This window comes from Bactrocera latifrons, unplaced genomic scaffold, assembly GCF_001853355.1.
Source record: "Bactrocera latifrons isolate USDA-ARS-PBARC rearing strain unplaced genomic scaffold, ASM185335v1 scaffold_149, whole genome shotgun sequence".
Classification (NCBI taxonomy): domain Eukaryota; kingdom Metazoa; phylum Arthropoda; class Insecta; order Diptera; family Tephritidae; genus Bactrocera; species Bactrocera latifrons.
In genome coordinates, this window is record NW_017534952.1 from 20,170 (window position 1) to 38,461 (window position 18,292).

The 18,292-nt window shown below is 35.7% G+C and overlaps 1 protein-coding gene across 1 annotated transcript; it reads left to right on the top strand.

Annotated features, from left to right (window-relative positions):
* The first annotated feature begins 6,990 nt into the window (after window positions 1-6,990).
* On the top strand, window positions 6,991-9,178 carry LOC108965773 (calmodulin-lysine N-methyltransferase). Its single transcript, XM_018928375.1, has one exon. It carries the CDS (start codon window positions 7,136-7,138, stop codon window positions 8,369-8,371), a length of 1,236 nt encoding a protein of 411 aa, XP_018783920.1. The 5' UTR covers window positions 6,991-7,135; the 3' UTR covers window positions 8,372-9,178.
* The last annotated feature ends 9,114 nt before the right edge of the window (window positions 9,179-18,292 follow it).

Sequence of the window (18,292 nt, forward strand, 5' to 3'; positions counted from 1 at the left end):
CAACAGTGCTTAGTACTTTCGGTCAAACATTGAATCCTTCTACACTGGGTACATCTAAGCGAAATTTCTAGTATGTATGTACTTGCATTTCTGCCATCAAGCAATAGAATTGTCAACCACAGAATGTCGCAAAGAATTAATCACATCGTGCCAACGTTAGATCGACTGCCAACGCTACGAAATGGCTACAACATTAGCGTCGCTGGCAAAARCAGCAACAACATCGCAACGCAGTGGCGATTTACTCATTCCGTAGTGAAAACTACCGGGCACTAGACTTGTTCATAGCCAACAAATGAAAAAGTAAAATTCATTGAAAAAAAAGCAAACAGAAGCAGAAGCTGTGACAATGTGAGCAGCAAAAACAAACTTGTACCAATAATAAGAATGCACAACCAAACACAAGCAACGTCAAATTGGCTCGTTACTTTAAGTGGAATTTCATTGCTCAGATGAAATAGCCAAGAAAAATTAAAACTGCAGCGCCGAAGCAAACAACAACACACTCATTGAAATGCCGGCAATTACCGCACAGGTGAAAGTGTAATTGGACATGCGCCACTGTGGGCACTTCACAGACAATTGGGAGATTCTTATTGATTTCATTGTTGTTGTTGTCGTTGCACTTTTGCTGCTTTAGTCAATGGGTTTGCACTGCTTTGAAATACAGATTTTCATTCAAATTTAAATTGACTACAACACACACACACATATACTTAGGAATATAATTATGTACTAATATTTATGTGTGAAAACATTCGTCATTGAAAAATGTTTTCAAAATGAAATCATAGAAAGAGTAACTTTGGAAATAATTTTGGTTATTAGACAATCGAAAGTAAGCATGTATACGTGATTTCTTGTTTCTAAAGTGTCAGTATGTTAGACAGTTGCCTTTGCCAGTATTAAAACCGGTGAGAATGTCGTGTCATTCCCAATTCACAGAGTAAAAGAAGGGAAATGTGTAAAATGTCAACAGTTACGAATTCACAACAACACATGTGAAATATTTGACAGACACACAGTGTCAAATGGAAAGGGCTTATATTAAATGTCAGAGAAGCACAAACACAGTTTAAGAGTTCACATGCAAATTTCACTAGACTATCAATACTATTAAATTTGAATGTGTGCATGTGGAAGAATACTTATTTATACACACATTTAGTATGCACTAAAATCACCGGAGCTATTTTTATGAAAGCATTTCAAATAAATACGCACACATATGCACACACCTACTACCTATACTTTCATATGCATGCATGCGATGTGAATTTCTGAAGAGTGTTTACGAGTTTAGAAGGTGCTTGTTTTAGATTATAAAAAATAATCGATAAAATAAAGGACCACCCATAAAAATAATTTAAGGTTCTAAGTTTTGTAAATTGAAAATAATCGTTATTCAAAACGTTGATCCTAAACATTTTTGTGTGCCTTTGAATCTTAATAATCCAATAGTGTAAAAATAAACAACATACAAATATACAAACATACATAAGTATGTAGCAAGCAATTGCTTCTAAGGGCATTCGATTTTATGTGAACACATATAGATTTCATTGCACTGTTTGTTCAATACTTGGGTAAATAAGCCGTCGTGAGATTATACTAGATGTCATGTAGCCGAATATAAATATTCTGTACGAGTATAAATATACTGTAGAACATAAATGCTATGATTGGATAAAATGTGTATTAAAACTGAAAACATAAACGCACCTTCCACATTTCCTAAGGTCGTAAAAGTTGGCGAAATCCGCAGGAGTGTTATTGGAAACTACAGCTAAGCGCGCACATTAAAAATGGCATGTTGTTTTTCCGCGTCGCACACGCACACRCATTTATGCTCCAATCGTCCAGTTGACGTAGCTCGTTTTAATTGTTTATTTGCGTGTGCTTAACGGTTTAATTTGCTTTTGTCCTTTTTCGTGCCGGACTGGAAAACTTCATCAACAGTTGAATGGCTTGTGGTTCGCTTTTATCTACAATGTGTCTAAAAGTAAATGCTTGTGTATTTCCTCTATGTGTGTGTGTCAGCTATCATACGTAACTTCCATCAGAAATTCGTTTGAGTGTGGTTGTGTGAGATATTGTGTGGTTGTGCATTTGGGCAGTTAAATGTCCTTCCGTTTAAGCTTAATTTGAAATCGATAACCATGAGTATGCATGTATTATTTTAGTAAGCTGCCATATGTACAGCCATATGCGACTGACGTGCCCTCATTAGTACGTTGTATATTAACTATGTGGGAAAATGGCCATTTGTGTAGAGGAGAAGGTTAGTCATTGACATTTGAACAACATGCGATGTCCTTCAAATATTTTTAGTTAAAACTACACTCATTTGAAGTACAGATTTGGTCACATTAGAAATTTTTTTTGTTTTGTTATGAGTTTGAAATGGGTTCTGGAACTCTTRGCTCTGACGTTGATTAGATGTTTGGCTGTGTCGTTGATGATGTAATACTTATAAAGAAATCAACAAATCGACTACTTTTGTTTCAAAAACTTAGCACGAWAATATACTTCTCGTGAAATAATATCACACATTTTAGAGAATATGTCAATACTCGTATATTTGAAAAATTTTTTCGCAGTGTACGATTAATTCCCAAACTAGAAAAATTTATTGTATTTTCTGCTGATATGTGTCAGAAACTTCTTTGAAGGATGCGTCTGAAAATATACTTTACCACAATAAACAAAAAMGATAACAAAGAATAATAGTCTACAAAGATATTGAGCGGTCAATGCACACTAGGGATACCAAAGAAGAGAAACGAAAATGTCGATGACCAAGCAAGGCTCACTTGGTCTTTTGTAAGGGTGCAAATCTTAGCATACGRACATACGCATAGCGCCCACCAGATACACATTTTCTATTTAGCTGGTATGAGCAAGCTAGAATCTCCTGCATAAGGCTTTCTGATGTGGTCAGAATTATTGGCTTAATAGAAGTAGTTAATGAAACTTTAGTGTTTGTAACTCAGTTATATTAAACAGTCATTTACATTTTAACGAATGCTGTCAGTATATTTAGGTTTTCTCACTCTTATTTTTTATCATATGTGTCCTGGTCTACGAAAAGGTAGCTAACGTGTGAAAACTACTTTATGACTTTTTGGATTCAATCACGTGAAAAAGCATCTCATCTTATTTCCGAATCAACTAAGACCCCCTTTCCGTAGACCAGTTCACATAATCAGTTTCATTTAGAATCTGTCCTATAATTAAGATGACAATATCTAAATTAGCTGTCGCAATGCAAAATATTTTACATAAATGACGCTGATATCAATTGAATCGAAAAGGCAGATCTAATGAATGCATCTTTTTAGTCTCCTACATTGTTAACCATTATCCAGCAGCTGGATCGCAAGTATATAGCTGCCTTATATTTGAGTTCTATAAGATCAGATAGGTCTAACTATTGCCTTATATACGAGTCTATAGTTTTTTAGACTGAGCCAGAATCTCGGACTTAAGAGCTAGTACAGCAAACGTTAACCTAAACTGAGTTTTATTGATTTTTATATGGCCTCTCTATGTACCCTTCTTTTTTTAGTCGCAGATAATTTGCGATTAGGCTTATTGATAGCACCTGACCATATTAAGTCACTTTGGAATATATTTCGTTTCAAAATAATCCGTTGTGAGCCAGTTGTTTGTATACATAATTCGTCACTCAAAGTCTATATTTTATTGAACTTCTGAATCGGGGGTTACGCTACGTATACGTAACTAAAAGGCAAATGCACTCAACAATAAGAGTTTATCTATAAATAAATAAAGCAATTTAATATAATAAAAATAAGTATTTAGCCGCCACAAGTAGTAAAAAATAGGCGCTTATTTGGTATTGTGTGATTTTAAGTAAAATTAAATATTTTGAGATACTGAAAATCCGTCCCCACTGCAACCTTTAACTTTCAAATGATACAGCCATAAAATGGCTGTGGCAATGGACTCACCGCCAAAGCGGCAATTAAATGCATTCCATTGTGCGAACTATAGATGCAACTGAAAAACGAATCTACTTAAGATGAGCGCATATCCCCGGCTKGAGACAACGATCCCCACGTTGCTCCACCACAACGAACAGTTTGCTATGGCACTGGTTGGAATATGATGACGACTACTGCGGGAGAAATTGCAGAAAATAAACTAAATTGCTGAGCACATAAAAGTGGAGCAAATCAAATAACAAGAATGAAAATAAAAGAACAACAAAACCGTTACAGCAAGACGAAACGGTAAGGAGCTGCACTACATAACGGCAGTTTTGTCGGCGAACTTTTAAAGTTTGAATTGCATTGCTATTTGCTGAACGCAGCCGGAGGTGCAAGGGGCCATCAAGTGTGCAATTTTCAGTATGAATGCGGCAAAACAAAAGCACCATAGACACGGTGGATATGCAGCAACGAGTATAAATTCGTATGTAATTGCACAAGGATATTCGTGGCACGACGTTGTGGCAGCTGTCGATTCTCTTTTGCTGTTGAAAAGTTTCCTCTCGAGTCTGGCCAACTTTGGTCGTTGCTTGAGTGATTGCAGTTTGATCTACCGCCACGAGAGATGGGAGCCGATGGCAAAAGTGAAATGTCCGGGATGAACTGTAATAACCGAGCTTATAAGAAAAATTATTGGTTGCCAATAAAATGTGGCAAACAGGGACATTCATTCGTAACAAGTGCTCAAATTAACAATGAGGCATGAAAGAGCTTATATCGTAGAAAATTTTTGAGTGGGCAGCCAGTTCAATTTGCTCCAAACTTAGTAGCACTTTATAAATAAAATGTGTAGTTATACGTATGTCTGAAGCCTCTTATGACAACAACAGCTTTCAAATAATAATAAATGGAAAAGAATTGCAAATTAATGACCAGACAGTGCAACGCCTTTCCAACAAAACCCTAATGTTTGAATCTACATATGTACATACTTGGACAGCTAARAGTAATGAATTTCTTGAATAATTTCACATTTAATCTTCTCAGTACTTAATGTTTATCGCTTAAAGCGTTTTACTTCCCAATTTCTTACTRCATTGGTTATTCAAGCAGTTATGCGGGAACTGAAATTCAAAACTTTTCTTTGATTTCGCTTTAGTGACACTCGTACAAGAGGTACACACACACGTATACTCCCACATACATATGTATGTCCTTACATATGAAAACCTACCAAAAATATTGATTTTATTGCTAAAACGTGGTCCATGTGCCTCCATTCGACGGCGTTTGTGTTGTTGGCTTCGTCGTATGATTTTGTTCCCAATTTGTTTTATTGGTATTTTGACTGGTACAGTGGCAACTTATCTGTCGATCTGTGCAGCAAACTTATCTCTCGGCATACACACATATATGAATGTACACAAAGCACTTTAGTGTGGATTTTATTACCTTCTTCGGCTATGTGTTCACATACACGTGTGTTTTTTGTTTCTTTCATTGGCCATTGTGGCAAACGAACAACTTTACTTGTTTGCGGCGTTGTTAACATAAATCCTCACCTAATGGCCTGGTGAAATGGATACCATTTTGCCYACAGTCGCTCCTATGCATGTATTCATCTGCAGACACGTGTCTGGAGGAGCTTCCTCCTTTGTTTTTGTCTTATGGATATTCAGATTTTGCGGTGCGGTACTTAATCTTCCTTAACACAAATGTGATTTAGCACTTAAGCAAACGAATTTGAAAGTTGTTACGCGAAATATTTGAATTCGTTTTGGCTTCGAAGAACTATATTTATACGAGCTTCCTATTTCTTAATTTCAGAAAAAGTCATAAAGCTGTTTTGATATTTTATTGTATTGAAAATGTTAAGGAGTTTTCCAATGGATGTTTTCAGGAGTTATCCGAATTCTTTAAATATTGTGTTTCTAAAAAGCTTTAATATAGCCATTCTGTAACAAAGCGATTCGTTGTTGTTTGCCACTTTTAGTGCGCTCTTAGCATTACAAATATTACACAGTTCACAACAGTGCTTACAAACATTCGCACACAATTTGAGTTCGTTGTTGTCACTTTAGTAAAACAAAAATGAAAAGTTTGAAAAATGAAAGTGAGTTGCCGCAAAGAATAAATTGGTGCAGCGCGCTCATTGTTCTTGATAAGCAATAAWTAATGTTTGGCTAGCAAAACCTTTCGATTGCTTATTTAAAATGAGAAGTACCCACTTAAGTAAAGCGTCGATAAATACAAAATTCATAAATTAATATTTAAACACTTGAAACAGTAAGTGATTTTGTAAAGTAAATAGGATAACACGAGTAAAATATTTAAGATTTCGATCACTATATACTCCATATGAAGTTTAATCGCGCTCAAATATAAAAAGTGACATGGAAATCAATGTGCTTGGCAGTCACAAGGTCGTCACTTAATGTTACTAAATATTTTACAACTCAAGCGCAAGAAGCTACTACATCGTCGACATTCACTTGCAACATTYAGCCCTCCTTGCAGCACTTCACCCGCTTGAACGCAGTAAAATGCTGAAACGTTTTACTTAACAAGCACCAACGACCAAACACGCTGCAGGCGTGCAATATTTTCCTAGATTTCTCGCAAATTCTCGTATAATTTCTTCTCGATTTTCGTTTGTACCTTTGAGCGTCTTTCGCATTTCCCTGCCATATTCCTGGTTTTATGCGAAAAAGTTCCATGAAAAAAGTTATGAATGAGAAAAGCAGTGTGAGGGGCGGGAACACCAARAATGGTTATAAAATCCATATGTTTATGGTATTATTTGGAGAAGATCGTAATTGAGATAAGAATCTTTGGTTTTATTTAGWGTGGAATTTATATTCTTAATAGTAAACGCACACTACATAGACTAACATTCATTAGCAATTGTTCTCTAAAATCTAAATTTTAAAAAATCTAAAAAATGACTGCATATATTCTTCATTAATTATGTAAGCTCACAATTTCTGAATCTTTAATCCATAAGTATAAATATTATGTAACTTATTTCTTGCAGACCCAGACGCAYGCACACCTAGAAGTGTTCGCTGGTCAAAATTCAAATCAAAAGTCATAATCAAATCATATCAGAAACAAACAATCGTAGCCTAGACGAAAACGTCAACGAGTCAAACTACAGCCGTAATTTGAAATAAAGATAGAAAATGTCGACTTCTGTACAAAATTTCAACAAATCGCCAAGTGTCATTGACTCCACAGCGGTAATGTCGGCCACAGCCGTCGCTGCCAGCTCCGCCATCCAACAGCTCTCGTCGATATCGCTAATGCTCGAGTACGACATTGACAACACGCTGAACACCATCAAAGAGAATGGTGTACATCTTATACAACAACAACAACAAGAACGACAAGCGCCACAACAAGCACACCATCCGCAGAAGAATGTGAGCCAACCACCGACCCATACAAATGAAGCTTTAAAAGATATCAAACCTSTGCTGCCACCAACACCACCAGCCACGCCTAACTTGGCGAATACAGCGCGCAAACGCTGGAAGATTTTAGCCAAAGTATTGCGCAAAGATTCCGAGGAGACAGTGTCGTCGTCGGGCGAGGAGTTCGGTGAGGAGCAAACGGCGTCAGTGCGTCGCTTCAAGTCSTTTGACTTGTTGCGTCAGGATAGCTTCGAAGATCATATGACACTGAACTGCCTGGGCAAACCGGAGAACTGGTACAAGTACAGTGTGCTGCTCGATGGGGAGGRWCAGCAGGAGTTCACCGTTAACATACATCACGTGGAGCGTCAGCTAACAGCCAGTGACCTAATGGGCTTCAATAACACCGGCAATATTTGCGTGTGGCCCTCAGAGGAGGCATTAACCGCTTACGTTCTATCCGACGTCGCTGCGTATAGTGATAAATGGATATTGGAATTGGGTGGCGGATTCACATGCTTAGCTGGGCTTATGCTCTCCAAGTACGCTAAGCCTTATGCGGTGCATCTCACCGATGGCAACGATGTGTCGGTGGAGAATGTAAAGAAGACCGTATGCTTGAACGAGCTCGCCTGCTATACAAAGTGCTCGGTGCTCAAGTGGGAAGATGTGAGTGCGCGTGCTATGGCGGAGGCTGGGAAATTCGATGTCATCCTCTCCGCCGATTGCCTGTTCTTCGATGAAGCGCGCTCGTCGCTGGTGGAGACGATTTGGTATTATATGGCACCCAAAGGTGAGGCGATAATAATGGCGCCAAGACGTGGCAAAACCATGGCGATGTTTGTTAGCGAGTGCACGCGTAGAGGCTTCGCAGTAGAGATAACACAGCGCTATAATGAGACCATATGGAAGCGGCACGAGGAATTGATGATGACGTCCGGCTTGTATGACGAGGACTTACACTACCCTGTGCTGTTGCGTCTGCGTAAGCCCTTCATGGGATAGAAGTGAAAAGTCTTAGGTTTGATTATTAGCAAAACAYGTGCAATTGTATACAAAAACCAAAAACAATAACAAAATAGTTCATAGTCATATTGTAAGGAACCGATTTTGTATTATTCCAATAATTCCAAACACTAATGACGAAATTATAAATTAGAGATTTGTATTATGACAAATAGTATGTAAATTTTTGTCGCGTTTTTATGCGCGCAAACAAAATGGTAAATGCTTTAAAAGATATAGTACACAGGTTTTATAGCTTTCCCAACTACACCAKAGGCCGGACAGCGGTTGAGTGGCGGTGCCTCGAAACCGGTGCTAAGGAATAAGGGGTCTGCCTTGACTAGAAATTGTTTAAAAGTGGAAGTGCATAAACAGTGTTGCCATATTATTAATTAAACTCATATCTCACCGACTTTTTCCAACTAAAATAAGCTTGTTATTTTGATTAATTTTGAATTTTTATGAAATTTTATATTTTTAAGTAGGTATTATTATATTATGCTTTGTACAGATATTGTTAAACATGTTTATTTTACGTCCTAAGCCTTTTTCGAACTAWTTGTTTTGTTTTTAAATGTCCAATTTTTAGTCGTGACATTTTCAATAACCCATAAAAGGGTTAGGTGATTCCTTAAATTATAAAATGATGTGTCCTTACAAAATTTCCTAAGTCCTAGTATAAATGAAAAGTATTATTTTAGAGTTACCATTTGCAGTAATTTTAGTAAATGCACACATTAGTTTAAACTGTAAAAAAAAAAGAATTTATTGCAAAATTAATTCATAATATTATGTATATACTCAAATGTGGTTTACAGATATTTTCAGAATTTTCTGGATTTTTCTTTAAAATGGGTAGTCGAAAAAAAAATCTCTAGCGGAAAAATGGCAAAAGGTGGTCGACCAATATGGTACATATTTGTTTATTTATTTGTTATTATAAATGTAAAAAAATCAGTTAAAATTTGATTAGAAATACGAGAAGACTTTTTCGACTACCCAATATTAGCTCAAAATTGAAAAGTATGCGGAGGCTTCAAACTTATTTTGACAGAGAATTTTCTTCATATAATTTTTACGTAAATTTTTTGCTTTAACTTTAAGCCTCTTTCAGCTGCCAAGCTAATTTATTTACTTTGCGAATTTGTGTAGCTTATTAAGTGAATTTATGCAGGCATGTAAACATATTTAAAGTGAAACGGTATACCTAAAAACCCAGCCCAGAAACATGAAATGTGCGTCAACCTGCTCGTTACCAATCCTCAACCATAGTATAAATATATAGATACCTACATRCATATGTATATCAAAATTTAAAAAGTAAAAGCAGATATATAACAGACAACTGAACAAAAAAAAAATAGAAATAAGTAAATTAAAATAATAATGGACAGGTTCGTTTTTCGGTAGTGAAGCGGGTTAAAGTAAAGTCTGTGAAAGTATGTATGTGGTTAATCAATCACCTGGTCCAAATATTGTTAAGAGAAAAATGAGGGCTAATTAGACATAAATATTCGATGGAATGTGGAAATCTAAATATTGTTTTAGTTTAATATTAAAAGARAGATCTACAAATAAATATTTGAATCTGTAAAACCATAAATATATTTTGCTGAACTCATTTAAGAAACGGACAACTCAGTAAAGCCAGCAGCAGAGGCGAATAACGTCAACGAAAACAAGCAGCTTTGGATAACTACCACCAACAATAAAAATTGTCGAAAATGCGCCACTGACCTAATCGCGAACAACAGTGGCCAAGGCGAATGACATACTTGCTGGCGATTGTCGGAATACGCGCCAAGCAACAAAAATAAACGCCTAAGATAAGTTATCAGCAGGACAACGGCGCTGTCACAAATAGAGTTGTGAAAGGTGAAACTYGTAAATCGAAAGGTGAAAGGGAAGCGAAAATCAGTGAATGGAAGGATATGGTGAAACCGTCATTCGAAACGGGGTACAGAGGGAGTTAGGTTAATATAAATGAGACTACATTAGCCAACAAAGTGGTAATGACAAAGAAGATTTGCAGGAGAATGTGCGCAGGACACGTGACTGTCGCATATTTTGCCGACTGCTGTAGTGCGTACCTGGAACCATAGCTATATACAAACATTCGTTTGAAAGAGCGAAGCGCAATGCATCAGTAYTTCGCTGGGGGCCAAAAAGCAAATAAATGCGAGGAGATGAAATATKTGTGCGAATACGAATAACGGTGGTGGGGTGTAAGTTGAAAGCAGAAAATCGAGAAAATATGTGAATTGAATGGCGTTTTGAATGATAAAAAGGCGATATACTCGTACTCAAATATAGATATAAAATGAAAAATTGTTATTTTTTAATTCCGAGAACTTAATTTTTATTTTTGCTATATACCAGTTTCAAACCCATGATATGGGTATTAATATCTGTATTCTTTAAATAAATAATATAGACATTTATTTATATTTCTTTGTGAGAGTATTTCATTTCTTGTGTAGCTTGTGCATTGATTGAAGTCAGAAGCAGATATTTTTCGCTTCATTGGCGCTTCTCCTAAAAATAGAACAACCACAACAAATAAAAACTAAATTAGGAATTTAACGATCCACGCATATACTTCCCCAACCATACAACTTGTTCTCACATATATGCACAATCACACATATAGTGTATATGTACATACAAAGTCATGCTTGTAAAAGACTTATTAGTCTACGCACAACACCCAGTCCACCGACAGCGCTCGTCTCCTCGGTATGTCTCTATTGTCCAATAACACGAGGACTTAACTGGTATGCGTGCGCTTTCTTTACTTACTATCACAYTGAAATCTCCAAAAAACTTCATTTCCGTGACATAGCAGCTTTGTAGGAGCGTTGAAAGCCGTCGTTTGAGCAATTTGTAGAGGATTTCAACACAGAGAACAGGTGTGTGCATTGTGGTGGTGGATGTGTCAACAATGTCAACATATAAATACGCCATGTAAGTGTATACATAGCCTTTTAGGTGGGAGTTCGTGGTTAGAGATGTGAAACATATGTTCAGGTCGCTAACAAGCTCGTTAAAGAGGCAGAGTTCCCATAAATCAAAGAGGGCGAATTAGAATGTTCACACATTTTTACACACATATATGTGAATGWGACAATTTACGGTTGAAAATCTAATTAATTTTCTCAAATGACGTCATTTAGTGTAAAAATGTACAGCTTTAATTTTAGCTTTTAGAATTTCATGAATAATTCGTAACGCGACAGCAATAGAAGGACATACATATGGAGCAGTTCACATGGAATAATTTGCATAATTTGTGAAGACGATGACAAAATTAAGCGTGAGCTCATTGAAATGCCGCTAAAACAAATGACACATACATATAACGGTCGTTAAATAGTGTAGTGTTCTTTGCAATGCGCGAAAAAATTACAATAAATCATTTACTACCCGATTTATGTCATATTCAAGCAACTTAAGACCATACAATTTGTTAAAAAAAATATTTAAGGAATGAAAATTGTTTCAAATTTGGAAATTTAACAAATTAGTATTTTGAGAGAGTGAGAGTTGCAAAAAAAAAACAATATATTTCGAAAAAATTGAAACATTAACTAATATATAGAGCCACCACTGTAGCATTCGAGACTATGAATGAAAAGCTCTCTACTGTATTTGTTGGTGCTTATGTTTTCATTTACGACAAGTATGATCAAATAAGCACCAGTCCAGCTTTCAAACATGTTTGCTGCCAACTGGATAACCCAATCGACGACTGACACAGAACTTCTTTTCTATTTTTAATTTAATTGGCACATATGAAAGGGTATTATACAATTGATAATTCGAAGATTTTAAAAAGAGTTGTTTGTCTAAATGTAAGGCATTCAGTTTTGGAATTTGAATGTTCAAACTTGACTTCGCTTAATTTTAAAGCTAGTATCTCAAATATTTAGGATATATCAAAGACACGAGATGAGAAACCTTGACAACTTAAGTTTGAACTAAGCGCTTTCTTAATTGTTTTACGTTGATTTCTTCAAAATCTTATTTGAAGAGATATTTCCGTTCAGACTCACTTCTATTAATAAATTATAAATAATTAGTCAACTTAAYGAAAAGAAAAGTGAAGCGTGAGATCAGCAGAGCAAATTAAATGTGTTTAYTTGTAGGATTTCATGTTGTTTAATTACTTTTTACACTTGAGCGGTTTCTTCTATATTTGTAATGAATACACACATAAGCAAATAAGTGAATATAATCATCCCGCATAAGCATATATACATACATATATACATAAATATATTAACAGGCGTATTGTTCGCCTTTTACGAAAGTGCAGCGGAGTGAATTATTTGGCGGTGAGTTTTCCTGACTGATTTTATAAAGCAGTAAAAATATTGAGCATTATGTGATTGATTTCTTCGTTTTTCATACTAACATATTCTCCACATCTTTGCGTCTGGGCTCATAAGGTTAAGTGATTTATGATTTCGATTCTGTTGTGGCTAAAACAAATCCGTTTTTGCGTAAATTGAATTTTAAGATTTTAAGACATTCGATTGTCGCCTCACTGCTTAAGGCTACAACACATACAAATGCAAAAAAGAAGAAACAACAAGCCAACGAAGTGTGAGTGAGTGCAACCCTTTCGTTGTTCGCTTCAGTTGACAAACACGTCTCTGGTCGCCGTCGCCGCCCATAATTCATTGCACTTACAAGCTTTATGACTGTTCATCGGTCCGAGGCATGTGCTAATGTATGGATACACATATTCCCGATCCTACCCCTCCGCGTGTACTGTACACCCTTGACTGGGCTGGTGACCTGCCAAAAATGTCACGAACAACACGAACTCCGACTTGTAAGTGGATCAATGTTACCAAGCGGAAAACGCTCCAGCAGTCGAATCTGGTAAGTAGTATTTCTAGTAGTGCGGTGTATGCTGGTGAATGGTGCTAGGACCCGTAAATTAATTGTTTATGCACTCGTCTATGTATAGGAGAGACAMTTGATTGAGTTTAGTGGAATGAGTTAAATCAAATTAAATACTGAATAATTTGTATTTCGTTGTTGCCTGCATACATCTGTGCGTTCTTAGAGACACTCCTCTAATCCACCCAACCAAACGTTATATAGAATGCTTGTATGTGCCCATGTATGCATGTATGTATGTAGMAATTACTTAGTTTTGTGTCTGCGCTTCGCTTGTTTCGTTGGGTCAGTCGCCGTTTAAGTTGGCGACGGTCACTCTGCTGTGTCATTACCATTGACAATGGCAGCTAAAAGTTTAATGATGTGCCAAAACAACGCTACACTTATGGCGTTGGGATAACCATGACCGGGACGAAACAATATATTTACAGTTGAAAAATGAAAAAGGGAAATTTTTCTAAAGTGAAATAAAAATTACAATAGGAACACACAGAAAGCTTTTTAATGACTATTGAAACAAAGARCTATACTTGTACAAAAATCTAKACTCGCTTTAAGCATTCACACTTCCACCAACTCCTTTACTGTTTTCGTTTTTACTCGCTTTTAAGGTGTCAGCATTGTTGGCATAAATTATGCAAMGGATTAAAGAATAATTTCCTCAGGGAAGTAAGCGAGAAAGCTCAGCGTTTCATATGCGCCTTTTAATTTCACTTAAATTTTATTACGAACTCATTTAAGAGAATATTTAAAGCTGTTTCGGATGGCAGTAACTTTTATTGCTGACCTCTAGAGGTGACTACATAAGAAATAGATGCAAACACCTGTAAAATATGAACTTGCATAAAGCCCCTCCAACAAGGTAAAACTAAACCTCTAATATACCAAACATGTATATGCACATATTCTTATGATAAATTGAATATTTTATGMCGACAACTCATCAGTCGTGACAATCAGTTATCAATTTAAATTKTATTGTTGTTATTGTTAATCACTACTGTTTACTACCCTGGCGATAGCAATTATAGTCACCACCACATTAGTGCTGATTGCATACTGTTTTGTTTATAATATTGCGAGGTGAGAAATCGAAAACAAGATTTTGATTGTAAACAGTGTTGGTAAGCGTAAATTACTCGCCTTGTGGTAGGAGGGCGATTAGTAGATTTATTTGCGTGTATTGACACATATTTCTKGTTTACCTTTCAACACCAAAACGCAATGAAAATTATCCCACAAATGCCTGTCGCACACTTCCGACCCCGACCACGAGAGCACAAGCGCCCCTCTTGACGTGGAATTCCATGGGGCGATTGTCGAGGCGTGCACGACTGTGTATACAAGGCCAGCGCCGCAAAAGCGGAGGCGAAAATAAATATATAATGAGCAAATAGAAGCCAGAATGCTTGATGATGGCAAAGGAGGGCAAACATAAATGCCTGTTAATAAAGTGGCGCCGGATATTAACGGTAATTTTTSTAGTAGACATCCTTAATGCAAAGGCCCCGGCCATTGACGGACCTCTGGAATGTTGCTAAAGCAAATAAGAATGATTTATGAGTTTTTAGTGGCACTTAATTACCATAAAACCAATTCAAAAGCAGTAGAGCACAATCGTACAAGTGTGCGTGTGGTTTGTACTAGSGTATATATGTATGTTTATATATATTAACTGGGGTGTTTTATTTCTTTATAAAGCTTTTATTCCGTATTTGCGAATTCTTTAAAGTCATTTTGAAAGTMAAGGTTGCCATCATTTTTTTCAAAAAGAAATAAAAAGCCATAAGGTATAATACTCTACTAAGTGCACATTTGAAAGTTGAAACTAAGATATTCTTAATCCACGTTCATGCAGACAAGCAATGTCTTTATACTGACATATTCGACATTAAATTTTTTATTTATGAACCCTATGAACCGTTGTCTTACCTTTGAACTTTGGAAAATGACAGTGCTATTATTTGATTGGAGAAATTCGAGCAGTTTGGTCAACTAATTGCTGTCTGAAGCCATAGAGGGTGACTACCTTATCGAAATGCGGTAGGAAATAAAGTAAACGGAAAACAAAATGAAATTTAATTAAGATAACATTTAATGACGGAAGACAATCAGCAACCGKGCAACAAAAGTTGTTTTGCATTTTATAGCTTGTATGATGAGTGAGGGTTTGTATGGAAATTCCAGAGTATTATTCCTGATTTTTCATTCATTTCACATAAACAAACCCGACACTTAAAACTTTGCTTCCGTCGAATTTATAGCGCTATCATATCAGCAGTAGAACATTACTTGCGTCTTGTTTGATATTCTTCTTTTCACAAATGCAATTTCCAAAAGCAGGAAATATGTTTAAAAACATTAACAAATGTTTGCCTACAGAATGAAATCTCAATGCATAAAAACATAGTTTTYCTCACATAAATTCAACTAAGATGGACCATAATATAATATCCTCTATTTATTGCACAATAAAGCCGATAACTTTTTAGCGTTTATATAGACTTTAGTAAGCGCCATATTATTGTTACTCCAGTGCTAGCAKATAAAACGGAAATAACTTATGGTTTTGCCTATCAAGACAATATCAAGCTTCCAAAAGGCCATAGTGAATTTATCTGCATGTGAAATAAAATATGTTTGCATTTTCTAAACATGTTGCAGATTATGTTCCTGTCGTTGCGCARCAAACAAATTATGGCATTTTCATTTGCCATTTATTCCATGCCTGAGTGCGTTTCGTTATCAGTGCTTTGCAGGCTGCAGTTATTTACATAATTGTGTGGAAGGATAAACTTATGCAAGCATACAGCATGCGAGTATAGGAGTGACGCCCATATATCTATATATACGTATAAATTATATTATGCTATGTGTGAAGCTTTCGTATGYGTTGTACGTGTGTGTGAAAGAATTGTTCCACAGACTTATTTGTAAATAATTGCTTGCATGCTTAGAAATGATATKTTATACAACAAAAAATATATATGCATGCAAATAGGCACGGCTTGCGGCTGTCTTTTCGCATTCAACTTGAAAACTTTTGCCAATTTTTTTAGGGAATTGTTATTATTCGATTCAATGAACGCAGGCTTAAAATTAGTCTCAGACTTCCWTTTATTCCTTACATAAAAAACAAAATATTGGGTAGTCGAAAATATCTTTTCATATTTTGCCAATATATTGCGCTTTTCAACTACCCAGTTATGAAAAGAAATATTATTTCTAGAATTAAAAACTCGTATGCGTTATACCATAGACTACTGCAGAAGCTTTGTAGATTGAAACCCATTGTTGATGAAAGATAAAATAACAGACATTTGCAGGCGTTCTGAAGTCTGGAAAACAAAGCTGAAGGATGTGGCTCAATTTTTAAGGTTTAACAATAATTTATCTCGATTTTCGGCAAAACTACRAATCCTATGGAAAAAGATTATATAACCATGTTGTASGTTATGAAAAGTCCTATAACTAATGTATACAGATTTTTGTCAGATAATCTCAAAATTTATATAATAAATTCAAATAACCAAGATTTTGTTTTGTAAATTTTTTTTATACAATAATAAATTTTTTCTTTCAATAAATTTGGTGGAAACTCTTTTATTTAGCTTTTTTCGCTTTTCAATTATCTTCCGCTTAATGCGTTTTATTTTATCGCTCATTTCCAATATTTCTTATAATTTTTTTGTTTTCAAACTTTTTCTACTCTGGTCTGCCGGCCAAAATTGCTTATTTATAAGCGCTCTATTCGCTAATATTGGCAGTTTAAGTTTCATTATTCCGCTCCCGGTGTTCAACATCATCGCCCCATCCACTTCTGGCCTCTCGATTATCCCCCATTATACTGTCATCAGCGCTGAGCACTCATAATTATGTCATTATTGCCACTGAATGCATCTGAATTGATGCCTCTCAAGGAATATTGAGYGAATTAGCGGCATATGGCCACCAATTCATGATTCGACACTCACCCGCTGGCATTGCGCTACTCTATTTCAGCAGTCGATTGGAAGCGTTAAACACCTTGTTACCGATTTGTAAACCATCCAAAAGCAACAGCAAATTATGTTAAGCTGCTTGTGGTCATTTATCCTAAGCGTGTTTTCACGGCGTTTGCATCTTACTTTCACATTCGCTTTTAGGTTTGGAAATTTATTTTTATTTTTTGTTTTTCATGTCATAATTCAATCATAATTTATGGTTTGCAAATATAATTTTTTCGCAATAAATGTTGTAAAGTAAGGAAAATTGAAAAATTGCATGAGAGTCTTCAGTAGCGAAGTGTCTATGCAGCGCACCTGCTTTCGTCTCTCTCATTTTTTTTAACTGCTTTATTCTCACGACTTTAGCTAATTGACGTTTACCATAATTAATGACTGCAGGGAGGAGGTGCATTTAATTGTTTGGTGCATGCTTGAATATAGATGCAGGTTCGAAGCGGATAGAACCGAGTTAGAATGGTTTTAACGTTTTTGCTACTTCAATTGTCATTACTTCAGTGTAGTTCATCAGTTTAATATGCATAAGTGTTATTACTTTATCTATGGGGACTTTGAGCGGTACTCATTTTTATTCATTTTAAAATATTTATCCTGTTATAGTAAATTGAGTCATTTGCTTTGTAAGTTACTTCTATTATTTTGCTCACTGCTACACATACCACGTGTGTCTTTTTATGTGTGGCAGAAAATGTTTTGCTGTTACAGAACTTAGGACTATTTGCARCACTTCCACTGGAGACAAACTGAAATTCATAATGTATTTTATGCCTCAGCCTACTTTTATAGCCGTCATCATATTAAATGAGTACCCAGGTTGGCAAGTGACRCAGCAAAAAAGTTGAAAAAATATTAGGAAAAAAATGTGGACAGCGATTTGCTAAAAATAATTGTAAAAGTCCCCCTTTKTTAATATAAAAAGAATWCTAGAATTYTAAGCAAAGTAACTAGAACTTTTARGAAAAACTTTGAAAACAAATTTTCTTTGTCGAAAAAACAAGCAATCGGAAAT